The following is a 10,217-nucleotide window of genomic DNA, read 5'->3' as shown; positions in this document are numbered from 1 at the left end:
AAAACTAGACTAAAACTCAGTAGAAAGATTATGAAATAAAGAAACAGATGAATAGAAATATTAGAAGTAAATCTTAATGCCAAACGCACCTTGATCTTAAAGGCTGGTTCATTCAGGCATCGTCTTCAGACTCAACTTAATGCGAAACTAGCTAGTTTGCTTCGGTGATTGTAATCTTATTTTGGGCTTCCTGTTTCGGTTAGTGAAACTGGTACCAGTTGGGCTACCTGTGGTTAGGATCAAAATGGCTGCCATCCTGTATCGAAAGGTTGCCTTGCAAAGATTGTTAAATGTCACGGCATCTTGCTCCAAGAATAGACAATATATTTTAAGAGGGTGTACAACATTTTTCTTTCGTTGTTATACTCAAGAAAAAACAGCTATAAACGACAGAACGTTATTTCTTCGAGCAAGAGAATTCCAAGATCGAACCGCCATCATCGACAAAAATTATGGAGAATCGTCTTACAAACAACTATTGCAGTTAAGCGGTGTTCTAAGCCAAAAAATCTCCGAAACATGCTCAAAGAAAGGAGAGAAAGACTTAAACGGCAAGAGAATAGCGTTCTTGTGCTCGAGAGATTTAAGTTATGTTGCTGTTCAATGGGCAATATGGCGAAGTGGAGGTATAGCTGTGCCCTTATCCCCGTCATATCCTACAAATATGATGGAGTATTTCATTGAAGACTCGGATTCTTTATTACTAGTTACAACGCAGGAATATTCTCATAAAATTAAACCCCTCGTAGAAAAGAAAGGAATAGCACATTTAGAAATGTCAGATGATGAAAGAACAGAGCTCAATGAGAAAGGTTTGCATCCCACTTCAACAGAAATGGAAGTGAATGACTGGGATGATAAAGAAGCCATGATATTTTATACTAGTGGAACTACTGGGAAACCCAAGGGAGTATTAATAACACACGGGAATATCAGGTATATTTCATGCTTTAGAGGACATCACAGGAAAAAAAAAACCAGATCCTCAAATTGGGAATAGTTGGGAATTTCCTTGAATTCCCAATTTGAACACCAACATTGGGATTTATTGTTGGGAATTCCCTTCTATTACCCAATAGAAAAACAAAATTCCCAACAAACTAACATTGGGAATCAGTGCCACGCTCCCAATTTCGTTCTCTCTGGGAATTGGATGGGAATTCATTGGGAATTCAAGGAAATTCCCAACAAATTCCCAATTTGGGAATCCGTTTTTTTTCCTGTGATATTTCCAAGATGGCTGCTATTTTGTCCCCCAAAAGATACCCACAATGAACTCTAGTGCAAACTTGAGCAAGTTTTTTCCCCAACCCCTGGATGGCTAATAGATTGAGAGTTCTTATGTCTTCAATTATTATTGCATACCCCATAACCATAATGGAGACAATCTATTGTGATAAATGCTGTTGGTGTTAGACTTGTGCTCATTCATTCATCCATCCATACATTCATCCGTTCATTCATCCTCTATCCAACCATCACTCGACTTGTCCATCTATTCATTTATCCATCCATCTATCCTACCACTGATCCATTCATAGATATATCCATTAATTCCTTCATTCATTTGTTTATCCATCCATCCATCTATTTATCCATTCATCAATCCATTCATTCATCTATTCATGCATTTATCCATTCATCCATCCACCCTGCAGTCAAAATTATTTTGACTCCAGGGTCATGCATTTGTAATGACATTTATTTACTTTACCATATTTTAAATTATCTAATAATATAATATTAGAGCCCAGATCTGTGGTATGATAACAGCCTGGGGCTGGACAGGGAATGATCGTATACTGCATGTCCTACCTCTCCATCATGTACATGGCGTCATCAATGTCTTATCTTGCTCATTATGGGTGGGGGCTACTTGCGTTATGCTGCAAAAGTTTGACCCTAAAAAGGTAGGAGTTGAAATATTTCATATAGTTAAAACAATATTATTTGCCGAAGACAAAGTGAATATCAGGGGATACATGTATTTACTAAGCCACAAGTCTTTGAGTGGTGAGGTAAATATTCCCCATATGTACTGAGCCTGAGGTGAATAATTGTTTGTAATGTTTTAGACTTGAATATCAGAGAAAACACCAATTAGCCAGTCAAAAATGTAATCAGCGCAAGGGTTATATATCTTAAATATTTCATATTTATAGTGAAGGGAGTGTGGAAAAAGCTAAATGTAGAAAGAAAAAAACTTATGTAGTTTTCAATACATTTTTCTAACACTTCGTTGCAAAGATTTCTAGGCACATGTGAATGAACAATTATGCTCCATTCACAAATGCAGCAAAGCTCTGGACCATTCAGAGCCAATGACATACTATCTAAGCTATATAATATACAACAGATCGAAATGTCAAAATTACCCATATTTGTACAATTAGGTGTGGCAGTATCTCACTGGCTCTAGCCCTCAGTTGTCTTTGTTTATGGCTGTACCAACTATCTATGCAAAACTAATTGAGCATTACAGTGACTGCAAACACAACCAAGAGATGAAAGACCACATTAGAACAATGTGTTCAAACATAAGGTAAGACAATGCATCTTCCAATGCTAAGCCAGGGGCTACACGTCTGAAAGTTTTGTCATCAGGATGAAACTGCTATACAGATAGTGATTTTGACAATGTTGCCCAGATTTGACTAGCTGCATTCCCCAGATTGAGAATTTTACGTGCATATCATTTGAAAAGTAAGACTATTAGAGACCACTTGAAAAAGTCTTTTTAGGATGGAAATTTGACTACTCCCTTCCATAAAATATTCACCCCACTCCCCATCTGGAAGTTCAACATTGATAGACGGTAGCCTGTGTCACATCCGGACTTTTTTGTCGACAAAAAAGTCAAAGTCCAAATGTGACGCAGGCTAAATAAACGAGATGTATTAATTTATTAATTATATGCTGTGTTGTTACTAGTTATAATATAAGTAGCCCTTCTAGCTAAACCTCAGTGCTGAGAGGGAGAATTACTTCATTATTGAATATTGATCAATAGGGATGACATATAGTGAAGTAAATTACATGTCTGAATCATGTTTTATATGCTGTTGATTAGGTTGATGGTCAGTGGTTCCAGTGCGCTTCCACAGCCCACAATGAAAGAATGGTATGAAATATCTGGTGAGTCAGTGAAAACAGTTTATCTTTTCTTTTTTTCATGCATCATACATTTATTTGATTCATTTTTTTAATATATTAATCTTCTTATCACAAAAAGTAACACATTTTTGTTTGTGGGTTCATATGTTTGTTCATTCGTCCGTCAATCTGTCCATCTGACCGTCTGCATGTGTGTGCTTGTCTGTCCCTCTTGTGTTTGTCCATCCATCCATGTCTGTCTGTCTGTCCACCCTTCTTTCCAATAGTCTGTCCAAGAGTGCATCTGTCAATCTTTCTATTCTTCTATCTGTCTATGCATGGTTCGTATTTGCATACATTCTACATCAGTCTTCTCGTAGCCATATAAGAACATGCGTAATAGGTAAATTACGAGCCTTGTATGAAATGACTGAAGAAGAGTGCCAATGGGCCTTCCACAACTTCAAGTCGCGTAAAAAATGAGCCAGCTCAACTAGAAACTGTGGACAGCTGTTTTGGCCTGTATTTGGCCTCGTCTGCACAGTGTATCTAGTGAGCTGGTAGGATCCCATGAAAAGGGGTACATGAGAGATGAGGCGATAAGTCATGATGTGGGATAGGCTCGGAAATCATATAACAACATGCATAATAGGTAAATTATGAGGCTTATCGCCTCTTCTCTAAGACAGCCATGTTGATTCTTATGAGAATAAAGATTTTTTAAAGCAATTGCATGCCAGATTTAAAGAGAATTTTTTAAAAATTTCTATCCAACATGGCAGCAGACTGATATTCATTTCCACTGATTTTCAACTTGACGCAATACAGGTCATTTACTACTGGAGCGTTATGGAATGACAGAAATAGGCATGGCATTATCAAATCCTTTGCATGGACCAAGATTACCAGTATGTATTTGTCCAATGTACAGCTGACAGTGTCAACATTTTCAGATTTCTCATGTGCAAGCCTTTACAGATTGTATTTACATGTTCTGTTATATTTAGGGAAGTGTCGGAACTCCATTACCAGGTGTTGAAGTACGTATTGTAGCAAAAGATGATCAAGGCAAAGAACTTGATAATCAGGTAGGTGAAAAAAAAGAGAAAGTTAGCCTGTGTAGTGGCCCATAAACCCCCTAACCTCTCCCCCTTGGGCCGTTGTGCAGGCTAAAAGAAGTTCAGAAGCAGGAACACAGTTTGTCAGTTCTGTAGAGTTTTTTCTCCAGTTATTTTCTTGTACCACCAAAAAAAAAAGAAGAAAAAAAACGATTTTATGACTTTGAAAACACGGTGACCACATTAATGCAGAAATCATGACCAAAAAATGTCCCCAAAAATGCATTTTCACAATTTTAAAGCCTATGGCCCAGACTCAATTCAGTTGACCCAATTGCAAGCAGTTTAATGTATTATTTTAATGTTTATATATATTATTAATTAATATCATCGAATTACCCAACTTTTCTAAAAAACACTATTTTTTCCAAGGTCATAGTAGAAGGTGATGAACAGGGTTCTCAACTCCATCAACCAGAATTAGAATCATACAGAGGTGCACTACAAGTTTGTGGCCCATCAGTTTTCAAAAGGTAAATCCATGGATTTTAATTGATTTTGAAACCATGAAATACAAGAAAATATACCTTGCCTCACCGTGCCTCGCCTCACCTTGTAGGACTCACCTTGCCTTACCTCACTTTGCGCCGCCCCACCTCATCCAACCTTGTCTCCCCTCACTTAGCTCCACATCACCGCTCACCTCCCCTAGCCTCTCCTCCTCTCACCTTGCCAAGCCTCGCCTCATCTCGACTCTTCTCACCTTGCCTCACCCCAACTCACCTCAACTGAGCTTGCTTCACCTCGCCTTATAGTAACTCGTGTCACCTTGCCTTATAGTAACTCGTGTCACCTTGCCTTGCCTCGCCTCGCCTCACATTGCCTAGCCTTGCCTCACCTCAACTCAACTCACCTGCCCTGCTTCACCTCTCGTTGCATTACCTGACCTGACCTCATCTCACCTCAACTCACCTACCTCAACTCAACTCACCCTCCCAACTTCCTTGACCTCACCTCGCCTCTCCTTCCCTTTTTGTTTTTTCTTTCTCCTTATTATTCTTCCCATTCAATTTATCTTTTTTTCTTTTTTAATGAAGTTACTGGAGAAAACCCTTAGCCACTAAAGAATCATTTTCAAAAGATCACTGGTTCAGAACAGGCGATGATGCAGGTAAGATATATCAAGCAGTTGGAAGAGGGAAATACCCATGAGTATGCAGGGAATGACACATACTAATATCAACCTTATATACGATTAATTCCGCAGAGTACAAAGACGGGATTTACAAAATATTGGGCCGGTCTTCTGTGGATATCATCAAAAGCGGTGGATACAAAATCAGGTATAACAAAATATCACAAATTGATCTACGAATTCCCTTGTTATTCATGCTTACAGTAGTCTACGCGCTAATATTTTTCATGATATTCGAAATCAGTGACAGGTGAAACAAGTCGATCTCTCGCGACTTTGTTTGCTCGCTTCGCCCTCTCTCGCAGAGAGGTCGACTTGGAGCAAATCTAACATCTTGTTTGTCGAACTGATCGTAGGAGGAACTCTATGTCTTCTACTTACTTGTCTTTTGACGCAGTTATGCATCTAGATTGTGAATTAGAATATTTCCAGAAATGTAAAATTTTTTTTTGCTTTCTGATTGGTCGAGAGCCGTGGTAAATAACAGGACATATTACATCAATCATTTCCAGCGCCCGCATTAAAAAAAACGACTAGGCTTCGTGAGTACATAACATTTTGACCAACTTTTGACGTCATACCGTGGTAAATAAGAGACATACCGCGCAAAACCATCGGAAATTTGTTAAACCTAACTGTACGATACAAAAGAATATTACACATTCTGACTAAAGCTTTTCTTGTGCTACCAAGTGCTTTAGACGTCGAACGTGAACTACTTGCTCATCCAAGCATCAAAGATTGTGCAGTTGTTGGGGTGCCAGATCCCACATGGGGCGAAAGAGTAGCTGCGATTGTGTCCCTCCACTCTAATAAGGTAGTTTATTAATGTGCATGGTGCGATATTCATATGAAGAGAGTCTAGATACAGGATTGCTATGACCGGGAATGAATACCACAAATAGTCACGTCTGTTATGTTAAACGCAAATAATCTCACTATCGACCACGTGATGCCAATGTTGTACCGCTTGAACAAATTTTCTTTACACCACGTGATTGAGATGCAGTCAAATTTTTATCACGTCGCGTAAAAACGTCTCAACGTGGTACAACATTGGCATCACGAGGTCGATTTGAAATGCGCTTGTGGATACCATAACAGACGCTACGAAGGCAGAGGTAGATCCACTAGTATCCCAGAATGCATTGCGAGTGAGATATAACGCTTTTCTATTCAAACAGCAAAAATTAATATTTTCGAAATTGAAATTGAATCTGGATATCCCAATTCGATCTTTGGAGCTTATATATATACGCTGTGATATAACAGCCAAAGCTTTTAGAAAAGGACAGATTTTTTCCTTTTTTTTAAGAGGAAAACGTCATCCATGAGGAAAACTACGACCATTAAATCATCTCATCCATTTTTCTTCCATTTTTCTCTCATTTATTTTCTGTTATTTCCTTCTTTCGACTCACAGAACCTCACTTTGCAAGAACTGCGTGAATGGGCTTCAGATCGACTCAGTGAATACCAAAACCCTTCTGTATTACAAATTACTGATGACCTTCCAAGGAACACCATGGGAAAAGTGAACAAAAAAGAACTGATCAAGATATTTTTTGGGGAGTAACTTCGTGTACCGGAATTGTCAGGGGAATGCTATTCAAATTCAAATTTCGAATGCAAATTCATTCGGCTAGTAGTCGTGTCTCACTAGTAGTCGTGTCTTAGCATACAACTAATTGAAAAAACGTCTTCTGGTTCAAAAAAAGGTTATAAAAGCATCAAAGCTAATACCGAAGGTGAGCATGGGAAGACAAACGATTATGCTAATTTCATGCGTATTGCAGTTTTCCCTTCCCGTGCACATTTTATGCATCATGGCTTTGGCAGTTGTTAATCTAGGTCGACAGACTTTGCTCTACTGTGCATTTTTACATGTCTATATGCAAATATAATACACATTTCGGTGTATATGAATGAATGAATGAATGACTTTATTTATACACACGCATTACAAGAGAAATAACATATATGAATAGCTAGAATTATAAATAGAAACAAGCATTTTACAGTAAGTATTTACAAATATAGTGTAGATAAGGTGTATGTGGTTTCTGAATTAGTGTAAACTTTCAAGTCAGCAACCACAATGTATTATACTATAATAAATATTTTATTGCATACACCAATGAGCATCGTTTTAAATATGACCAAAAAAATGGAGAACAGCCAAGCGAATTAACCCTGAGATAGGTAATGTAATATTAGTTGGTGCCAAGGGTGCCAGGTTCCAATCTTGTATGCAATTGAATTTTTTTTCCAAGTGAGAACCAAAATGCTCGAAAAATTTCAGTCCCACTCGTGTGTGTTAGGGAACCTATGACGCATTTGGCTAACCCGTACACTAAGTTACCACACTCTTTTACTGATTCAAAAGCTTAAGCTTAGGGCGATGCGGTCGTTCCGCTGTGTAATTAAAGTGCTCTCTTAGCTGTCAATATGATTTGATAATCGGAGCAGACAAGAAGACGGTAAAAGAGGCCGTTCTTGCTTACCTTCCTATATATCACATAGGTGGGGACTGTGGAAGAGTCTTGACCCCGAAGCTCTTCATTCGAATCATGCAAATGTTTGTCGAACCACGCTATAGAATATAACGTTGACCCTCATGATTGTCCAAGCGCGTTATTGATTGTCAATGATTATGCTAATAGCACTAATGAATTTTCACTTTTGGGTAAATGATTGTCCATAAATGCAATTGTATGTCTTTTGGTGTTATTGAAGTTGAATGTCGCGCACAAGAAAATACATTCCGCGCATATGAATGTACAAACGCGCTATTGATTGTCCATTGATGCCTATGAATGTACACGCATATTCAATTATCGTTATTGAAAGTTGATCCGCGCTAATGATGTTACTTGTGGTGTTGATGAAAGTACATTACACGTTATTGATACAACTATTGGCACAAATGAATGTACATTTTCTGTTAATGAACGGCAAAAGGTGTACTTACTCAGGCATTAACCGAACAAAGACGCCTAGAGGCATTTGCTTTTGTCTCCAATGTTCTGCTCCAGGCCAAAAGTTGCCCAATCTTTCGTTTAGAAACACCTCGTTTTTGTTTTACTGCTGCAAAACTTGAAACATGCTTTCCTCAAGACATTTTTCATCTGTTTCTTTACTTAAAACCCTTGAGCTCAGTCGCACATTAGGGAAATCTATTCGAGTTGTTATTGGAATACCGCAATTCAGTTGTCGATTGTTGAGCATACCATGTGAAGCTACTAGTAAGAATACTCTCGTTAAAGCAATAATCGGTGACAACAATCGCTGTGTTCACTGGCAAAATGGCGATGCTCGATTCCATCGTGTGTGGCTTCGTCACCACTGTCCGTGTCCCGCTTGTATAAATCCAAATACGCGGCAGAGAACTATCGACATGGTGGACATTCCCGAACACGTTCGTCCAAAACAAGTCGACGTTGCTTTAGATACGTTACGCATCACTTGGGAGGACGGACATGACTCTTGCTTTCATGGATATTGGTTGAAAGAGAATGCATACGATGGCTATTCGAGAGAAGAGGTAAAGAAAGGTTATGGATGCATAGCGCACGAATCTGAAATGCTTCTTTGGAACAAGAAAGTAATCTCTATCAACCCACCTCCAGAATTCAACTACAAAGAGCTTCAAGAAAATGATACTATTGTCAGTGAATCATTAGATGGTCTTTTTCGATATGGCTTTATCTTTGTCAACGAAACCCCAACAGATGAGGAATGGTTGCAAATGTTTGCAAACGAATAGGCGGTGTTGTCCAAGAGACGCTGTACGGTCGAGTATATGCAGTGGAGAACAAAGAATTGATACATTCTGATCTTTCGTATATGGCATATGCTCTCCAGGGTCATACAGACCAGACGTACTTCGCTGCGCCTCCAGGGTTACAAGCAATGCACTGTTCATACCATGATGGGACTGGGGGAATGAGTCTTCTAGTCGATGGGTTTATGGCAGCAAAAACCCTCTTTAAGGAAGAACCAGAGGCGTTCCAAGTTCTAGCCAGCTCCCAAGTCCCCTTTGAATACAACAGTAAATACCATCGCATTCGTGGTCATGGCCCACTACTAGAACTCGACCCCTTCACCAAGGAATTGAAAAGCCTGCGCTACAACCTTGCGCGCCTTGGCGCGATTGTCAACATGGATCTTACTTATGAAGAGATGGAGAAGTTCTACCAGGCTGTGAGGTTGTTCGGGTCGATTCTTTGCCGCCCTGATAATGAGCTATGGTTCAAACTTACACCCGGTAAGGTCATTGTTCTGGATAATCGAAGAATGTTACACGGAAGATCAGCTCTGACTGGATATAGAAAGCTAATGGGATGTTACGTAAGTGTTGATGACTACTTGGGCAGTTGGAGGGCGAAAGCTGATCGCAACCGAAGACCATATAAACGATTAAATAATAAAAAAATCAATAACATGAACGATCTGAATGCAGAAACATGATCTAAATTATGCATGTAAATCGCATGATATTAGATATGCATATTAAATATATTAGTAATATAAGTTAGTTAGAAAAATAATAATGAAAGAGCCACGTGCTTAGAAAGGCGAGGAATGGACTATACGCAGGTTATAAACAAATTAACTAACACATCCATAAAGGCAATTTATCTCTTCTGATTCCAGCGCATGAATTTTGCTCGAAAAGTCTCACGAGGTTACTTTTCGAAACATTTGTACTGTATGAATAACAGCATTACATAAAAATTGAACTGTAATCATCGTGCGCAGTACTAGTGTTCACCACTTATGTTATTTCCGTCTCGTACCCAAAGCTCTTCGGTTTCCTTCCTATCAATTGCAACCGAGGAAGCTCTTTGTACAAGAATGTTGTTATTTTA

General features: G+C 38.8%; 2 protein-coding genes across 2 annotated transcripts; both read left to right on the top strand.

The window, feature by feature from the left end:
- The first annotated feature begins 223 nt into the window (after positions 1-223).
- LOC116286866 (malonate--CoA ligase ACSF3, mitochondrial) lies at positions 224-7,484 on the top strand. Its single transcript, XM_031693451.2, has 11 exons — positions 224-936; positions 1,748-1,910; positions 2,394-2,542; positions 3,071-3,135; positions 3,922-4,001; positions 4,101-4,181; positions 4,584-4,684; positions 5,249-5,322; positions 5,419-5,494; positions 6,040-6,163; positions 6,770-7,484. Exons 1-11 carry the CDS (start codon positions 245-247, stop codon positions 6,920-6,922), a joined length of 1,758 nt encoding a protein of 585 aa, XP_031549311.2. The 5' UTR covers positions 224-244; the 3' UTR covers positions 6,923-7,484.
- A 1,599-nt stretch (positions 7,485-9,083) lies between these two features.
- Positions 9,084-10,077, top strand: LOC116286867 (trimethyllysine dioxygenase, mitochondrial-like). Its single transcript, XM_089027758.1, has one exon. The coding sequence runs from the start codon at positions 9,085-9,087 to the stop codon at positions 9,814-9,816; it is 732 nt and encodes a 243-aa protein (XP_088883884.1). The 5' UTR covers position 9,084; the 3' UTR covers positions 9,817-10,077.
- Positions 10,078-10,217: the final 140 nt, after the last annotated feature.

Source organism: Actinia tenebrosa, unplaced genomic scaffold (assembly GCF_029948245.1).
Source record: "Actinia tenebrosa isolate PJP-AT-01 unplaced genomic scaffold, QUT_ActTen_1.0 PGA_scaffold11__36_contigs__length_13525064, whole genome shotgun sequence".
Taxonomy (NCBI): domain Eukaryota; kingdom Metazoa; phylum Cnidaria; class Anthozoa; order Actiniaria; family Actiniidae; genus Actinia; species Actinia tenebrosa.
This window is presented reverse-complemented; position numbering and strand designations above follow the sequence as displayed.

Coding starts and splice junctions, on each gene's coding strand:
- LOC116286867 (XM_089027758.1), top strand. CDS start 9,085: ATGGTTGCAAATGTTTGCAAACGAATAGGCGGTGTTGTCCAAGAGACG.
- LOC116286866 (XM_031693451.2), top strand. CDS start 245: ATGGCTGCCATCCTGTATCGAAAGGTTGCCTTGCAAAGATTGTTAAAT. Junction 3,136..3,921: donor AGAATGGTATGAAATATCTG/GTGAGTCAGTGA, acceptor GACGCAATACAG/GTCATTTACTACTGGAGCGT. Junction 5,323..5,418: donor CAGAACAGGCGATGATGCAG/GTAAGATATATC, acceptor TTAATTCCGCAG/AGTACAAAGACGGGATTTAC.